General features: G+C 38.7%; 1 protein-coding gene across 1 annotated transcript in view; it reads left to right on the top strand.

Moving 5' to 3' along the window:
* The first annotated feature begins 1,568 nt into the window (after positions 1 to 1,568).
* DOCK10 (dedicator of cytokinesis 10) overlaps positions 1,569 to 19,584 on the top strand; it is a 2,344,342-nt gene continuing 2,326,326 nt past the window's right edge. The window contains exon 1 of the mRNA XM_044070265.1: positions 1,569 to 2,065. Coding sequence (XP_043926200.1) covers positions 1,943 to 2,065 — 123 coding nt within the window. The 5' untranslated portion in view covers positions 1,569 to 1,942. The remainder of the gene's footprint in view (positions 2,066 to 19,584) is intronic.

Below are 19,584 nucleotides of genomic sequence, written 5' to 3'. Positions count from 1 at the left end.
ATAACAAAGAGAGGTGTGGGGGGTGCAGCCCCCCACATGGGGGGGTGCAAGGAGGCTTGCCCCCCTGCTTATGTGTAGTGTAGGTATGTGGATGTGTGGTGTTTTGTTTTTGTGTGTTTATTTGTTTTGTAGTGTAGGTTTTGGGGTTTATGTGTGGTGTGGTGTATGCTGTGTGTTCGGGATTTGTAGTTTCGGATTGTGAAGGTTCAGCATTTGAATGTTTCGCCTTTATGGTCGCAAAATACTGAAATCTGAGATTTCAGTATTTCGCGATTATAAAGGGGAACCATATATATATATATATATATATATATATATATATACATCTTATATATCTTACATATGTGTACATATATAGGTCTGCTTCACAACGCTGACCCAGAGTTTGTCGACTGTCAAAACGGTGAGACAAAAACACTGTAATTTTACAAGTACGAACTCCCAGAACATTGTATATCCTCTCAGGGAAAGTAACCACTTGGCCAGCAATGATAAACTCACAAACGATAGCAAATTACACCCACTGAACTAGGGGGCTTTGCCCCCCCCCCCCCACTACTTAAATATACCAACTCGGACATTGTACTACAGTGGAGAAAGGGCACAGTTCACCATGGTGGCCAAGTGGTTACTTTCCCAGAGAGGATATACAATGTTCCGAGAGTTTGTGCTTGTAGAATTATTTTATAAGTATAGTTAAAGAAAATCCCATTACCCTTTCTAGCATACCTTGATTCCATCAAATGTTAGTATATTATTTTTATAAGGCATCCATAAATATTTGGGTTTTCTGTTAAATTATTGAAGATAAAAGTTAAAAAATGATTTCATGCGTTTGAGTTTCATGATACACTCTTCAGAAAATCCATGCTAGTGCAATGAATATTACTCTACCAACTTTCTAAGTTTATAGGAGGAAAATTTAAAAACTGTCCCAACATTTGTCCCTTTACGGGTTTACCCTCCTTATTTCTTCCAGATTTCTTGCACTAAGAAGTTGAAAGGTACGTTGAAGATAACTGTGGAAAATGTTAGTCAAGGGTCAGACAGCAGCAGTCTTTTATGTGCATTTCAGAACAGGAAACCTGAAACTGGCGTATATTTCTTATAGTTTAACTCAAATGACTTTTTGGTTAAAACTAACTTCATGGTTGTGGCCGTTTGAATAAAAGACTTGTGAGTCTAAGTCTGGTTTACCGTAAAATAAACCTGGGTGGGGACTGGTGACATGGGTTAGGGGTATTATATTATCTCCAATTCGATGGACACCAACCCTTAGAATACTTTTGGAGGACCATGTCAAGGAAAATGCTGCTTCTTTCCGTTGCTTTACTTGAATGCATATTTAACGTTGCTAAATTTAAAAGTGTTCGTTTTAAACTTATAAATTTGTTAAAGCCCCATCAGCTGTGCATTACACAACACATGCTTATATCCAACTTGTGCAGAACAGACGACTGAATGCTCGTGGAAGTGGTGGCACTTTGAGATTAACAGTGATTACTAGTGTGTAAATGTGGGTTTAGTCTAAAATAAATGTGCTGCTCCGTTTGCAAGATGCCAGCACTATGTGAACAGTGGGCTGCAGCATTTGAAAGCGAGCTACGTGATGTCAGCCAATTCTGCTGAATACAAAATTCCCTGTTCAGAGTTCAAGCAGTAGCGCGGACCACAGAACTCGACGTGGTCTTTGGAATTCGCTCACTAACAAAGTGGCATTTTTCTTTTCAGTTCTCTACGAAGCCAGAGTTGCTTCATTGAAAGCGAAAAGGGCAAAAAAGCGAAGCTTATTGTCAACGAGTTCCGTTTCCTGAAACGAAGAAGGGAAGAAGAGCAGGGCTTGTTACACCACATTAGAGAGTTTGTGTGTAAAGTAACACTACGGGCATTTTTGCTGGATTCCTCACCTCACGGATTCTGGTACTTGGTTTGGTAGCGGTGGATGGCGGCGACAACGGAACAAGCTACTCGACGCTTCACAAAGAACTTACTGAAACCGGGAACAGCGGCAGAGATCCGCCAGAGCGCAGCAGTCGCCTTCAAGCCGTGTACGAGCCCAGTCTCGGTGAGTACCCAGCGTGGGACAGGTACACTGTGCCTGGTGCTTTGGGTTGTGTGTGTCGGCTCGAGACCTGGGAGGGAAAGGGGCGGGGACAGGGGCAAGCAGGTGAGAAGGGATGAGTACCGAAATAAAAGATTTCTTACAGCATGAGCAATGGGTTAGTGAACTGCATAGCATTTCCGGAACTCCCCACGTCAAAAGAGACAAAATATGATGCCAGCATGCTTTTCATCTGTCCACATTTTTGCTTCATATTTTCGGTCTGTTCTTAGTAAAATTGTGTGTTTTTCTGGCAAATCACTAAAGACTGAAGTCACTAAATAATGGCAAGTTTTTAGTTTCAAATCTCACATCCTTATCTTCGCAGAAAATGCACGCTAATGCAACTCCTGTTATTCTTGCAACTTTCTAAGCTTATCGAAACAATTTTTAGAATCTGACCCTATTTTGCCACCCATTGTTTTTGGCTTTGTCCAGATTTCTTAAACTAAGAGGTTGAGAGGTATGATATTCCAACCTCAATCAGTTTCCAATATATAGTGTTGCATGCAGTTTTTTCCGTTTATGCTGCCAACGCGTAAAGTGCTGGCTAAACCAGAGTTCGTTTTCTGTATTATACCTAATTTCTTGTTGGTACCTACTAGAACCCCCCCCCCCCCCCCCGCAGAACCATAACATAAAAATGATATATAGTAAAACGGGTACAAGTTTTATATTGCATATAGTATTCGCTGCTGCTTTTTCATTCTCCTACTAAATTAGTGAATGTGAAAAAGTCAGTGATTTACTGGGAACTGACATTACAGATAGTGATGCTCAGGACGTGTTGGGGGGGGGGGTCCGTTTCACATGTTTAAGAGTGCAACTGACCCTTTTTGCTATCACATCTGCTGGGGAGATTGATGCGCCCCCACCATTTTTAAGCCGTAAATAGGGTTTCTTATCTTAGTGTCTGCACATTATTTTTTGTTTGGCCAAAGATGTACAGTGTTATGACAGTTTCCGAAGAAATACATTATGTGAACGCAGATGACTGTTGGCAAGACATAGTAATAGTAAACCGTTGAACTCCTAACAATCGTCGCGAAAATGAATCTGCTACTTTGTTCTCCAATTAATTCCAATGAGTTTTCGGCTTTGGAAAGGTTAATTTTATTCCAAAACGTGGCGTAAAAGCGTGCACTGTTGTTTGCTATTGTGAAAACCTTAGCTCCCTTTACGAAGTCACTGAGCTAGAAGAAGAAGAGTGACTTGTCTTTAGCAAAAGTGGCCTTCAGAATAGGTGAACTATGATTGGTACCTTATATAAAGCCCCTAGATTACGTTTCACAAACAATTGGGGTGGAGGGATTATAATCCACAAGCAGTACACTCGGAAATGTTGTTTTTGAAAATGTGAAAAAAAAAAATGAAATAATAGTTAACAGGTATCCAATCAAAGATTCCTTCCCTGGTAAAAATGTGGACTGTGATGGACTTAATGCCTCAAGAATCACCCCACACACGCACGCGCGCGCACACACACACACACACACACACACACACACACACACACACACACACACACACAATCATGTGGTGTGGTACTCCCGAGTAAGACTTTAGCATAGGGTTGCCACCTTTTCAACTGTCCAAAGTGGGATAGGTTTTGTAGAAATGTAAGATTTTGCAGGACAAAACCTACCCACGGCCAATGCAAAGGACAGAACTTCACTTTTTTGCTAAAATAAAAGATTATTTTTATATCATCTGAGTTGCTTATGCCATGTCATATAATGTTTATGTAATCCAGATACAAAATAACTGTTTTATGCAACTATTAAGGAAAACTTAAGAAATATATTTTGTCTTAAAATCTCAGGACATTTGCCATTTTTTAGCAGGACACAACTCCCCAAAGTGGGACTGTCCCTCTCAAAGATGGACAGGTGGTAACCCTACTTTAGTAGCACAGTGAAAAGTGCTATGTAGTTCAACACTATATTGGGCATAATTTGAGGAGTTAGTAAAAGCCCAGTTTGGTGGAGGCATATGCAGTGGCTCAAAACAGATATGCAATTACATTTAATGGAAATGTCATTGTTATCTACCAGCAAACTATCTGCTTTAGGCTTATTAAATATTTGTTGTAAAAAGGATATTTCAAGTGAGTTTGTGGGCAATATAATTTTATGTCTTGGAAGTGTTTAATTTTACTGTGTTCATAGCACTGAATTTTGGGAGCTACATCTATAACTTATTTTTCATAAGCTGACCTCAACATGATATTATGTGAAATTTTGCTTGTCTGAATATATGGAGCCTTCCTTGTGATATTATACTCTGACATATAGGTCATTTCTCCTGTTGAACTATGTCTTTAGTATAATTATACAGTTTTTTTTTTTCATCTGATATGTTAGATTGTACTCTTATATTATGTAAATCTCATATGTCTGAAAATATGGAGCTTTTCTCCCTGGGCCTCCACTGAAAATGGGCATGTACCCAGTTGGACTTTTCCGGTCAACAAATGTAAAATAAATTAATTAATTCATTAAAAAAAGAAAACCAGAAATAAGATAAATTTATATCAGACAGAGGACAGTGGCTTAGAAGACCATTCAGGAATTTAAAGAGTACCAGGAAGTACAATGCCTGGATTTCATGATGAGATCTGCTTATTTTATGTTTTCAAGGGGCACTGCAAAGAGCTGGAGCTAAAATGAAGTTTGTTTTCCTGTAGTCTCAAAAGCTGTTGTTATTAGGCTGTTGTTTAACGGAACTTGTGAAATACGTTTCAGGAAACTTGAAAAGCAATCAAATTCATGCCAGTTGGATACTGGTGCTCACACTTTTAATGCCTACAGAACATTGGAATCCTCATGGAAGTTTATAATACGGTGTTTTTTTTTTTGGGGGGGGGATGGGGTTGGCATCTAATAAGTAAAGATCCTAGAGTTATATCGCTATTTTATTGAGATCTGAGATGTCAGAGATCTATGGTTCAAAACAAATAAACTCTGTGAGAAACTTCTGGAACAATTAATATGGATGAAGTTGTAAAGAATTTGTTACATTTAGAAAGACACAGATGGGAGGGGCCTTGTTTAAATATTGGTGAAACTGAAGTTGGGACAGATGCTCCAGAAAGTTCATAGTAAAGAGTACTGAAGTGAACGTGGTCCAACAGACAATCCCATTTTTGCCATACGTGGAAAACTACATGTTGATTATACAAATGTGTTTAAGGTCCAAACAGGTATTTCTCTCACCATTGTTGCTTACGTGATATTTTTACAAGCATCAAAGCTACAGATTTACCCAGGCTACATTTGCACTTTCACAAGAATTGTAAGTAAAGCAGATAAAGAACCTGGTTTAAATGGGGGTTGTCTGTATACAGCCTATTTTGAAGCAATGATGTTTAAGATGATACTTTAATTAGTTCACTTAGTGTTGTTCACCTTTAGTGGCGGAATGTGTCACATGGTTAATTTGTATATGAAGATGTGTATTGGTAACAACTATTTTTAACACTTAAAAAAGCTGCGCCATGAAAGCTTTAAGAGGTTGTGTTTTTTTGGTAAATACTCATGTTTTCTTGAGCTATTTCATTAGAAGGATATGGGTTACAATCATTGACATGGTACTGACTTGGTATTATTAAATGCATGGCAGCTCCCATGTAATACCCTGAGGCTGAGACCACTGTATATGTGCCAAGTACCACACATAGCTGGGTTATCAAGGCATTAGATGATATACTTATGACATATTGTGCCCTAAAAGTCCACTAGTAATACCTTCTGCAGTCGATTTATATTACATCTGTCCCAGAACTGTGTGGTAATGCACTGGGTATTGACTCGCAAATCAAAGGTCAGTTCTTCTAACACCAGAGTTCTCTGTACAAGTCTACATCACTGATAGTATATTTAAACCTGCACTCTCTGCTCCTTCTGAGGTAGCATAGACTGTAATCATTTAAATATGGCTTCAGGATGGGAAGATATATGTAGATGAAGTGGCAATCTTTTTACCTGTCATCTGGATTGAATAAATTGTAGGTGACTAGTTTTATCATATTCCATGCTTTGAAGAGAATCACTGCTTATATTGGTGTTAATTGGATTATTTTTACAGAAAAAGCAGATTATAGAGCACAAAAGAAATCAGCAGTGTGGCATATGTATTTAGATGCTTGTTTTTGCTCAGTTGCTACCAAAAATATTTTCTTGTAGTAGTAAAATAGGAAGCATGCAGTGTTCACATACCTTCTAGTATGGTTCATAGTATAGTGATACAGTATGTTGAATATTTGAGTGGAACCACCTGCTGGTGTGAACTTTGGCTTTAGATGTTTGTCCCTATTAAAGTGAAACCCCGCCCCCGTGTGCAAAAATGGGAAAAGGAGTTATGGATGGATATGTGCATTTAATCTGTTAAAAAGTTTGATGTTTGGAAGTAATATAATTTCGGAAGAGGAAAGTATATGTCTTAGCCTAGATGTACCTTCACCTTTTTGTAGAAGTAAGGTAGCTGCATTATCACCAGAAAGTGATGTAAACTTCTCCAGAAGGGTTATGGTATACCCCACCTTGGATATAGCAAAGATTTGGTCCTTTTATTTTGTAGTCACTGAAAGTATGCCTGTTTTTGGTTCACAATGTTTATTTGTCTCCCAAAAGTGATAGCATTAGTCCTGCCTTGAATATAAGACCAGGTATTGTTGTATCATTTTTTTGCAGCAGCAGCATTCCTAACACTTTGCATTTTGTCTCATTTTGATAATATGACACTCTCTGTTTATCCTTATGAGTATTTATGACGTTGATATCTCCAGTGACTTCAGCAGTACCTAACATGCTGAAACATTTTTGCTAACCTTATTTGAGACACCAGTAATGTTGTTACCAAAGGGTGACCTATAATTTAGTTGTCACTTTGAAAAGCAGCTATTGCAGTGTTTGCATTATCTGGATTTGTTTTATTATTACATGTAAACAAGGAGTTCAGAAAAGTATCAGAAGGAAAGATTCTTTTGCCTCACCTTAGTACTGCAGTTTTTAAGAATGATCTGGCAAGTTTTGCCCTTGATGGTGTGACAGTATATGTGGTCTAGCAATGTTTAGGTCCAATGCACTGTGTGTGTGTGTGTGTGTGTGTGTGTGTGTGTGTGTGTGTGTGTGTGTGTGTGTGTGTGTGTGTCTGTGTGTGGGAGGGTGAAATATGCATAAATGTAATTCCCTGACCAAGACTCTGGCATATCTGAAATGTCAACTGAACTGCCATTTCAAATGGTTGTCATGCAGGACCTACTAAAAGCTATCTCTGTCTTTGGAATACAACTGTCAAGAATGAAAAAAAAGATTTTGGAATATTTTAGTCCATACCTCTTCAGACAACTGTAATTTGCCACATATTCTTAGTGCACTTCTTGGTGTATTTCCAAGCCTACCAGGGATAGAGTCTGGTGGTACTCTGTATTATATAGACATTAATGAGAAGTATACATGTTATATTCTACACGGATGTTCTTGAACATCAGAGATATGGAGATTGATATATACTCCTGCTACAATATGTATAAACGTCAGGAGCAATAATGGTATCATAAACATCTGCTTTGATAAACCAGATTATGCCAATCACAATTTTCATCATCTGTTAATATAACTACTGTAATAAAAATGCTTACATCAAATTGTGTTATTCTTTTATGGAAAGGTGATCATTAAATGTCACTTCCATCCAGCTAATGACTTATTTTGACATACACAGTACAAAAATATAAACAGAGACCTACATTTATCTAACTTGGTGTAAATTATAAGACATCTGCAATTTACCAGATTTTATGGTTTCTTACTCCTCCACCATTTTGGTCTCAAAGGTTTGTTTGAAGTAATTTTATCTTTTGTTTTATTTAGGTTTATGTTTGGAACCACTGACATATGTTGAGAGCCCAGTTACTGCAAATAATTTTGAATTGTGGTCATTGTAGTCCATGTAAATTTTCATTTTGTAAATGACGTGCTTGGTTAATTATGGTAAACAGTTCTCTATAAATCATTTATTGGGAAACAGTAGCAAAATGTGGTGCATGTTATTCCGGGCCAGTGAGGTATAACTTAAATAAATCAGGTAGCACCCACTTTTGAAAATAGAATACAGCATCTTTTAGACATTAGCATAGGAATACATTTCAGCAGTGTACTTTAAAGGATGTCAGAAAAAGGGCATTGCACATTCTCGGTGTACTCCTTTATTACCGATGAAGTGGAAAATCAAGGTATTAAAACTGCCTTGAAGATAGTTACATCTGGAAGCTTAAATGATTTGCAGCATCATGCTATGGCTTCTACACAGTTGCATGAGGAGGTAATGGAAATGTATGATTAATAAAGGTAGTAAATGAAATGCTCTTAGTAAATGTTCAGTGCAAATGATTGCTTAATGTATTTATTGTAGTTCTACAATTGCACAGGGTAGTGATTCCTTTATAAGTTTGTAAGGCTGAGGTGCCAATGATTTTCTAATAATCAGTCTTGTCAATAAATTAAGGTTACAATTTTTGTACGTCTGTGGTGTGTGTACATCTGTAATTGTCAGACGTTTGAGAAACCTCAGAGTTATATTACTTATAAACTGACTAGATTCATTCTAGGCTGTAATGTCTGCACACCTTTTGATTCTGTTCAGGATATCCATCTACTACTATTTTGAATGTGATGATATGCTTGGCCAGTGAAAATGTCATCAGTTTCAGGAGGTAAAGACGCCATATTATTGGATGTTTTTCTGTGATACCAGTATTAGTGTGAGGTTAGCAATATCGCACATCTTGTCTTTCAGGTATAATGTAAAGCTTCAGCACTTGCTGTATCTTCTATTCTTCTCAGAGTAAGAGATGTCATTGTTTTAGGAAACTGTCTGCATTGCACCAAGCTGGCAGCATTCAACAATTGTCTTAGCTGCTACAAATTTGTCATTTGCATTTGCTATCTCAGTTAATCTGTTTGTTGCTGTGATACTAAATATATTTGGGTTGACTGTAAGTGTGAGACAAACTTCCCTGCTGCCACTTGTTCATGTTGGCAAGTGCCCTAACTCACAGTAACTTGATCCCTGTAAAGTTAAAAAAAAGGCAACTATCCCTTCCAGAACCCCAGTCCTAACCCTAAAGTCTCTTACCCAGTCCCTAAATTTAAAATCCCCCTCTCTTCCCTAACCCTAAATTTTCAATCCCTTTTGCTCACTCCATGAAGGTAAATACCCCTCTTCTTCCTATCCCCAGTCTTCACCAACCTTCTGATCACTTTGTAAGCCTACAATCCCCCTCCCCTCCTTAACCCTACTGTCATGATTGCTCCCTAAATCTAAAATTCACCTCCCTCCCATTCCTAACATTAACCTTCCGCTATCTTCTGATCACTCCCTAAATCTAAAATCCCCCTACCTGACCCTAATTTTCTGACCACCCCCTGTTCATTCTGTTAATCTAAAATACTTTTCCCCTTCCCAAACCTAAACTCACCCTCCCTGTTTCCTTTTCCCATTTACCTGGTCTTACTTGTATCCTTCAATTGTGACAACTGTGTCTCGAAACTCACATTCGAGTTCAAGCACCTGATTGAGCAGTGGGTAGAGGGGGTTACAACTGTCTGTGTCCCTGGCTGTGAGTCAATGGAATTTGAACAGCTAGGACTTGAGCAAATGTAAAACACCCAATATATTTTGCGTATATGCCATACTTCATGCATGTGTTTGCTAGCAGCCTAGTTGGAAGGTGGAATGCAGTACTGAGTAAGGTGTTTATAAATTAAATCCAAACTATGATACAGTCCTGTGTTTATTTTTATGGTAAATGTGTTTATTACATAAATGTCTATGGTGCTGTGTCTTAATCTGACGAGTGGCCAGATGTGCACTTACTTTAATATAATAAAGGACATTTTTGAAAATAATGGATATTGTATTCTGAAATAATAAGAGCTTTTCTGTGATTTTGTAGACCATTTAGTGAAAAAATTAAAAATTGAACATCTTCTTTTCAGATGTTATGACATCACACTGGATTTAGCATCTAAGTATAAGGTATCTAATAACACTGTTCTTATTCTATGGTAGTTGCAACATTTTGTAGGATTTATTTTCATAAAGTATGCAACCAATAAATCCAGTAGAAAGTATCCTCTTCTTAACTTGTAAGTTACAGGTGGTGTAGCTTTTAACTCTACCAAACTACTTCTTCAAAAATGTTATATTTTTGAAAAACTTAACAGTCTTAAGTGTTTTAATTGTTTCCTTTACATTTCAATATGTGATGCATTTTTCTGTCTTCCACAAATTCTACATGATATTTAATTGCGATATTTGTCTGATAACAGTACAATATTTTTACATTTAATTTTTCAGAAATGATTTAATGAAATTACATATAAATAATGGTTTACATTTTACAATTTAAATAATTTTAATTCAAGCAAATCTCACTATTCCTCTGAAGGAGGACTGGTCTAGGAGAAAGGGTTCTCACTCAAAGATGGCGCGGCTACTATAGAAAAGATTTTAGCTAGGGTTTGTAGTGCCCTCTGATATATCTACGTCTCTGCCGCAGCTTGTACCTGTGGGAATAAAAATATACAAAATCCAGACAGAGTAATAATTTATCATTAAGTAGACTGTTAAGAATTCCATCAACAAATTTCAATAATTCCCTCTGTAAATTATATCCGGTCCTATGGTATTTGCATTTTTTGTGCATTGCTGCCAGCAACTACAACTCTACTATATTTTTAGAACTTTTTTAAAGCATTGATACATGTCTATAACTGGTTGTTTATAAAATAAATCCTACCATATTTTGTTGGCAGTGACATTAGTAGAAGCAATAAGGAGTCACACGCATGTCAGAATAAAAATTTCAAAGCTCAGTGTCATTTTTTGTAGAGCACCTCAAATGCTTGCTTTTAGTTTGTTTTTCAGTAGTGATTCTATTTTTACTCACCATTGTGAATGGTTGTGTACTGACTTGAACTGTTGGCTGAGTCAAAATAGCCAGAGATTTCAGCCAGTTGTAATTAATTCTCTCACCACTTATAACAACGAGCATACTTTTCCCTTTCTTCATAGGTTGGTACTAGGCTATCATCCCTAGGGCCTATACAAGCCTAGCCATAACAATTTCCTGGATATTTCTTCCCACAATATTTACTTCCCTGGACTCCTGTCTAGCAGGGTGACTGATGTGATCCCCAGGGTGAATTTCCTATCTCCCATCCAATCGTCAAGGTTCCTTTTGAAGAGGGCCAAGGAGGTGCTCTGCTTGACATGTATGGGCAGTCTATTCCAGAGTGTGGGGAGTCTCTGGGTCAGGAACCTATCCCTCCAGCATGTTTTGTTCATTGTGATGACATGGTTTAGATCCTTGGAGCATGTGGCTCTGAGGGATTGGGATTTCTTTAAGTGGAGCATGTCCAACAGCTCAGGGTTTGAAATGGCCTTGTATGTTAAGCAGAGATTGCATCTGAGTAGACGATATACCACAAAGTATAGCTGGAGTTTTTTAGATGGTCAGCATAGGGCATCTGCTTTTGGCCTGTGATTCTTTTAGTGAGGTATTTCTGCAGAATTTCCAGCTGTTGCAGATGTCATGTGAGGTACATAGCAAACAGAGCATTCTACTCTATAATGGGTCTAATGAGGGATGAGTACAGTGGGACAATGATCTTCTTTTTTCTGGATGAAAAGCTCTTAGTGATGAGGTGTGCCACATAGAAGGATTTCCTGACTGTTGTGGCAATGTGGTTATCGGAGGTGAGACCACTGTCCACCTGTGTCCCTAAGTCTCTCATCACACTTGTGTTAAGTGTACTGGCACCTATGTGGTAATTCATGGGTGCATGGTTTTCCCAAAGGGAATAACTATACATTTCTTGGCATTAAGCTTGAGCCCATGGCTCTGGCACAAAGCATCTGTTTCTGTAAGGCCCTTTTGCAGAATATCCTCATAATTTGGGGATTCAATAATGGCTCCCAGTTTGCAGTCCTCTGCGAACTTTGTTAGCAAGAGTCCCTTAATGTTGGCCTGTACTTCAGAGAAGTAGATGCCAAACAAGAGCGGTCCCAGGACTGAGCCCTGAGGTACTCCACTTGTCACTTGTCTGGAGCTGGATTTGGAGTTGGCTACTTAGTCGGCTACTTTTACAGTCTGGGTTCTGTCAGTAAGCCAGTTGGCAACCTATTGAGTGATGTAAGGATTTATGCCCAGCTTAGTAAGTTTATCTATGATTCCAGATAGAGGGATGGTGTTGAAGGCCTTGGCAAGGTCCAGATAGGCTGTGTGGACTGCCTTATCCTTGTCCACAGCTCTGGAGACTGATTCGAAGGAGTCAATCAGGTTCTGAAGACAAGATCGGCCCTGTACAAACCCAAACTGGGTGGGGTCCAGTGTTTGAAGGTTGCCAGTGTCTTTGTTTATAATTTCCATGATAATGCGTTCCATGCCCTTGCAGATCAGGCTCATCAGACTTTTGGGACAGTCGTTCCCGGGATCCAAGGTGGATCCCCCCCTTGTGGAGTGGGATAACTGTAGCAGTGCGCCACTCAGTGGGCACAAAGCTTGAGGTTAGGCTATGATTAAACATGACACTTAGGTGAGGTGCCAGTTCATTTTGTAGTTCATGTAGTACAAAGCCCAGGATGTCATGTGGTCCCATGGATGCTGTATTCTTAGCTTTGGAGAGTGCAGATAATACCTGTGTGGCCGTGATTACTGGGATTTCACAATCTTTTGGTATTGAGATTGGCCCTTTAGGGGGTGAGAGGGGGGTGAATTTAGCACTAAATCAATCTGCCGGGATATTGGCAATATCCCTGGGATCAGTATATTTAATGCCATTCCGTTGTAGCTCAGAGCATATCTGAGCATTGCCATTTAGATTCTTGATATAACTATAGAATGCCTTGTGGTTGTCTTTGGAATGTTTGGCAATTTTATTTTTGTAACTAGCTTAGGAGGATTTTATGAGCGATCTCAGCTTCTTACTGAGGCTGGTAAGGGTGTTTTTTGCATCCTGGGATTTTCCTCTTTTCTGCAACAGTTTCTTTCTTCTGTTGTATAGTTTGTTTATGGCAGGGGACCACCAGATTGGCTTCCTTTTTTGGAGGATAGCATCTTGGTTCTATTTGGGATGGCACGATTCATGCACAAGTGCATGTGCTCGTGCAGTGCCTTAGTGTAGGATTCAGAAGTCGAACTTTCAGCTCCCATCTGCATGGTTGTCATGAAGTTTGTCTCTTCAGACTTGAGTAGCATGAAGTTGGCTTTGGAGAAGTTTTTTACAGAGGTTTCCTTACTGGGGGTTGGGGGTTGGATGTGGATGTCAAGGATGATTTGCTTATGGTCAGACCTGACCAATGAGGGGATGACCACTTGTGTGGAGCATCTATCACCCATGTTGATAATGACCAGGTCTAGGATATTGGAGCCCCTGGTGGGACAATGGATTAGTTGACACAGGGCGTTGGAATTTATGAATTCCAAGAACTGTTGGAAAAAGGTGTTGGTACCAGAGTAGTTTTTCCAGTTAATGGAAGGGTAGTTGAAATCAACCTGTATTAGGGTGTTTGGTTGTATCTTAATATTTTCCAGTATGTTTAGAAAGGTATAGTGAGAATCTTGGGCTATGGTGGGGGATCTGTAGCAAGCTACAATTTGGATTGCAGTCTTACCTAGTGTTAGTTGCACCTGGAGAATTTCAGATGCATTGTTTTGGGCAACTTTTGGGTGTGAATACCCTTGGGTGAATATCTTAATTTGTACCTGTAAGTGTTTAGACAGTGCAATACAAACTGTATAATACATATTTATCCACTGGAAGGGCACTGGTTAAAACATCCAACTAATCTTCCATTGGAGAATTCCAGTTACCAAATTTGCTAAAAACATGTCAGTCTGTGTTATGATAAAGATGGATCCTGGTATTCAGAAACATAGTGGACAGAAGTATAACAGCAATTGTACGTGCTATAGTTAATGTATTGTGATTCTGAATTGCTATTTATAAACATGAACTGTAGTCCTTAACAACAATGTACAAAACACCACTATGGTTTATGAATTGCACCCGGAAGCATATAGTACACAGCGGTGTATTACATGCTCTTCTGCTAAATTAGTCACCGATCCTCTCTAATTCAACAGCTACTGCACTATTCTGTGCTGGACAGCATTGTGGTACAATGCTACAGGAAGAAACTATGTAGTAAATAATACTTAGTGTACCTCATCAGATAGGCTTCCCTTCATATGCTGTGCTCCTCTGTCTTGCCTGACTGTAACTACGAAAGAATGCACAGTCGTTATACATGACAGTGGAAACAGGCTCATTGCCATAATACTGTAATGAGGGGATCTGATGCGACGCTAGTTCTCATTAATAGGAACATAGCACCATCACTCGGTGGGGGGAAGACAAGTATGGCTTTTACAACCAGAGGTTTTCTACCATATAGCAAAATTTATTTTCTATTTTACTGTACCAGTGATTTACTCTGTAGACAGAGTTCAACAGCATTTTATCTGCAGGAAATGGTATTATTGTGGTCACAAACCGTGTACCATGTACCTTTTGTTTGCAAACATCTGCAGTCCCACAGGTTACCCCCGGGACCAGGCCATGAGTAGACAGTGTATTTGTTGTGATTTGTTTGTGATCTAGGGGAGTGGCAATTACTATGTATGGTGTGGTAATCTCTTACTGTTTGTACATAGTAGAGCAAGACCATGTAGAAGGTCATGCCCCACTGTGAATATTACATAATGAACTGCAAAGGGTTTTGGCATGCATATATATATTGCATTTCAGTCCTGCTCCACAGCATACAATACTTTATGATCAGCACCCATGGTTCCAGTAGCACCCATGGTTCCAGTAGCACCCATGGTTCCAGTAGCTGTTAAGTAAATTGCATAAATAAAGTCTATCATAGGCTGGTAAATGTTGCCATTATGACACTATCATTAGACATCTTTGCATGGTGGCTATCGGCACACTTCCAGATTATTGATTGTGTCATCTAGAGTATCAGAGCTGTGCAATTGTTAATAAAATAATGACCACATATATTGTAATGATTTGTGAAAAGCTACTGATTAGATCTTTAAAGCACATTTAAAAAAAAAAATCATCACCGCCCAACTTTTTCACATAATAAATTAAAAAATAAGTTTTGAATTTTGTCTTTTGAAATTATTATATTTTGAGTTTGTAGGATCTAAAGTAGTGCTTTCTTTTATACATCACTGCTGGATAAAACTTACATATTTAGCCCCATTAGTATAATAGTACCCTAAATTGTATTACTTCCCCTTGTGATTTAATTTGATAAATGTGGAATGAAAAAGTGTGTCTAATTTCTTAGGTAATGCCAAAGTTCTTACATTTAGTCATATTCTACCCCCTTAAATGCTACATGCAGTTCTACTGAACCCTATATGACATCTTGATCCCCTAATGACCAGAATGGCTGTTAGTCAGCCATCAGTCAGTCAGCACTCTTCTTAGGAGCCTACAACAGACTGAAGTGAAGAATGGAGATTTTAGTTTGTTGGGATAGCTCAAGTCTCTTAAACCTGAGATTTCCTTGGTATCTTTAGACCTTTCAAGTTGGAAAAGGTGCTAAGGGATGTACATTCAAAAAGTGACATTATATTCAGTAGTCTGATAAGGGAATAAAGGGGGGGGGGGCAAGGACATCCTTGGACCTAGAAAGCATGCTATGACTTGTGTTTGTTTAAACTGTGAGAAGCAGAACAACATTCTGGCCATAGCTAAGATATGGTCATTGAAATAGAGCTTATTGTCAGCACATATCTGCTTAAGACAAACACTAGGAATAGGAATGTAACTATTCTACAGATGTTAGAATTAAGGAGAGCCTACAGTTATTGCACCAGCTCTAGGTCTGCTCTCACTCATATTGTAGATTAGGGCACCAAGGGTTGTACTGAAAACAGCACCAAATTTCCAGTTAACTACAGCATTTATTACTCATAGACATTGATGATTGTTATCTCTGAAAAGTAAATGCCAAACAGGAGGGGGATAAGACTGAACTCTGAGGTATGCCACAAGTAACTTTTCTATGGCTAGAGAAGATATCTCATACTTGTACTGTGTGACTTTGTCCCATAAACCAGTTAGGCTTCCACCAGACAAGACTGTAGTTAACAAAGTGGCTGGTGAGTTTGCTTATGTTGCCTATGTGAGAAATTGTAAGAAATGCTTTAGCAAAGTCAGGGTATGTATTGCAAACAGTCTGGGTCTTGTCTAAAGATTCTGTGACTTTGCCAAAAAAGCCAAGCATGGTCTGCTCTTAACAAATCCAAATTAACTTGGCTGAGGGTGAGGAGATCTCATATGTTTTCATTACCTAGTTTAGTGACACTGTGTTCCACACCTTTACAGATGATGCTAGTGAGACTGTTATGCCTATAATCAGTAGCGCCTGTTTTGGAGCTGCTGTTATCTCTAGAATTAGTCACATTGACTAATGTTGATGTGACACCACAACCCAAAATGTAAAAATGGGAACAAAGTGGTTGATGATGATGACGTTGTTGTTAAGGGAGAGAGATTTGGTTGTTCTACAAGTTCCAGGTATGTAGCCAGTGGAAATACTAAGGTTAACTAGAATTAGGAGAGTTTGTCCTGTGTGGTGTATGGTAGTTGGAAGCAGGTTACATAGGTTTAGGACAGGCTTGGTTATGTGGCGTTTCATGCTTGGAATCAGGCAGTTTGCGATACTGTCAGGATCTTTAGAGCTAATGTTTTTTAGTTTTAGAAAGATCAGAGGTCCCTCGGTTAATAATGATAAGTGGTACAATCAGAGGGGCAGTTGTTTGGGGGGGGGGTGTAAAGTTGCTAAATTTATCAGTGTGTGCAACACTGTTTCTGGGTCACAGTTGGATACACTATTGAAGAGTTTCCCAGAATAGCTTAAGAAGGTTTTGTGGTTTTTTTATTACTGGAAGCAAGTCTAGATTCATAAGTGACTTTTGTACTCCTTAATGTTATGCCTGAGAATCTGTCTTATTACTTTTAATTTGCTTTTATTGTGAGAAAGAATGACTTTATTTATTTACAAAGTTATTTTTTTTTTCTTTTTCATGTAGAGCTGATTTATAGGGATATTCAAGCATACTGGCTTATGTTTGAATTTATGACTGTTCTTGTGGTGGATAGGAATCACCTGCTCTTTACATCTATGAATAAGGGAGTAGACCTCTGAGTAGTATTCAAAGATGGATGGGACATGGATGAGTTTGTTCAGTGGAATATGCCAGTTGTGCTTGTACTGAATATCTGAAAGCTGGCTTTATAATAATTCTGTAATACTGTGACTTTTTTATAGTTGGAAAGGCCTGTATAAAAGGTGAAAGTAATAACTAGGTGATCAGAGTTTACTGGGAGGTAGAGACGAGTGCAGTGAAACAGGAAGAAGAGGAGCAGTTACCAAAGATATGGTCATGTAGGTACATATTCATAGATACATACATACAAGGCCAATGACTACCACAGGCTTTATAAGCCTAGCCATGCAAATCAACCCATTTGTGTCCCTATGTATCATGGGCATTTATTAGGAGATGGTATGTTAATTATGATGTTTCTAGAGGTTTTTCTAGAGGTTATGTGGGGGTAGGTATGTTAGTTTGAACATTACTGTCTGCCTTTGTCTATCAGAGACATGGGGCCAGAACTAGGGTGAATTTTTGATTTCCCATCCACTGGTTAAGGTTACTCTTAAATAGGGTTAGGGATGGACTCTACTTCACATGGATGGGGAGCCTGTTCCAGAGATAAGGATCTTCTGAGACACATATCTGTGTCACAAATATGTCTTATTTATGTCACAAACAACATTTAAATCCTGGTTGTGATGCTGTACATTTTGTGGCTGTGCAAAAGGTCAATCAAAGCTGGATCCAAGAATGCCTTGTATGCCAGGCATAGATTTCCTGCCAGTAGCCTGTAGGAGACAGAGTATAGAGATGGGGCTTTAAGGCAATTCACATAAGACAGTGCATTTATACCCTGGATTCACTCGATAAGGAACCTTTGTGGGCGTTCCAACTGTTGCATATGACTGATCGGGTATATGGTCAAGGGGGCATTGTACTCAATGATGGGTTTGATAAGGGCCAAATAAAGTGGAAGTATGACTTCTTTGGACCTGAATGACATGCTGTTACTTATAAGATAGGTGACATAGAATGATTTTCTTACTACCTTGGCCCACATATTGATCAAAGGCCAGATAACTGTCTGCATATGCTCCCACATCCCTGACTATCAGGTCAGCACTTAGGGTGTTCTTATTGATGGAGTAATTAGCCTGGGTTGCAGGTTTCTCAAATGGTACTATATTCCATTTCTTTACATTGAGTTTTAATCCGTGACTGTGGCACCACTTGTCTGACTGTGTTCTCATATGGTACTATATTGCATTTCTTTACATTGAGTTTTAATCCGTGACTTTGGCACCAGTTGTCTGACTGTGTTAGACCCTCTTTTAAGATGTTTGTGTAATGGGGGAGTCTATGATAGGTTCCAGTTTGCATTTAACTGTGAACTTGGTTCGCTAAATGCTCTTGACACTAGCTTTTACCTCCAAGAAGTAGATGCCAAATAGGAGCAGCCCCATCATGGAGCCTTGAGGTACCCTGCTGGTGACCGGTCTGTGAGCCGTCTGGCAATCCAATAAGTTATATAGGGGTTTCTTCCCAGTCTGGTGAGTTTGCCACGCATGGATGGAGGCAGAGTGCATTTTTATTAGACAGTTAGGGACTCTAAGTGTATTTAATTTAACTATAACTTGCCAATGCTGTTACAGTTCTGGGCACCCTCAACAACAATGACACAAATTGATATGCATACCTTTATTGTGCTAACTCTGAAGCAAAGATATATAATTTTACTGGTTCCATTTAGGTGATTGCATTGACATTAGTAGTCTCACAGTATGTACCACCTAAATGACCATGTCACAGACAGTGATGATAATAAGTGAGAATGAGGAAGTTTTTCTTTTTTCCTACTTTTATGCAATCTCAGAATTAATTTATTTACAAATGTGCACGTGTGTGTCTGTGTGTGTGTGTGTGTGTGTGTGTGTGTGTGTGTGTGTGTGTGTGTGTGTGTGTGTGTGAGTGTGTGTGTTCAGATGGTGTGACTTTCATTTAGGTGTACTTGATTGTGAAATGTCAAAGTGGGTTCATGATCAACTGACAATGCATTCTTCATAGGTACAGTCTTCAAATATTTCATGCAATATCTTCATCTGAACTGAAGCATTGTAGTAACTACTACAATTGTCACTTAGCTAACCGTTTGCTTATCTGACATCCTTCAGGCCAATCTACTATCCTGTAAATACCATTTAAACTGTACACAGCTGTAATTATCAAACTGAAACGTCACTTTCTACATGAGATTTGTCTTGCTGTATTGTGGATGATGTATATTATAATC

This window comes from Protopterus annectens, chromosome 4.part1 (genome assembly GCF_019279795.1).
Source record: "Protopterus annectens isolate FY-2018-M chromosome 4.part1, PAN1.0, whole genome shotgun sequence".
Taxonomy (NCBI): Eukaryota; Metazoa; Chordata; order Ceratodontiformes; family Protopteridae; genus Protopterus; species Protopterus annectens.
This window is presented reverse-complemented; position numbering and strand designations above follow the sequence as displayed.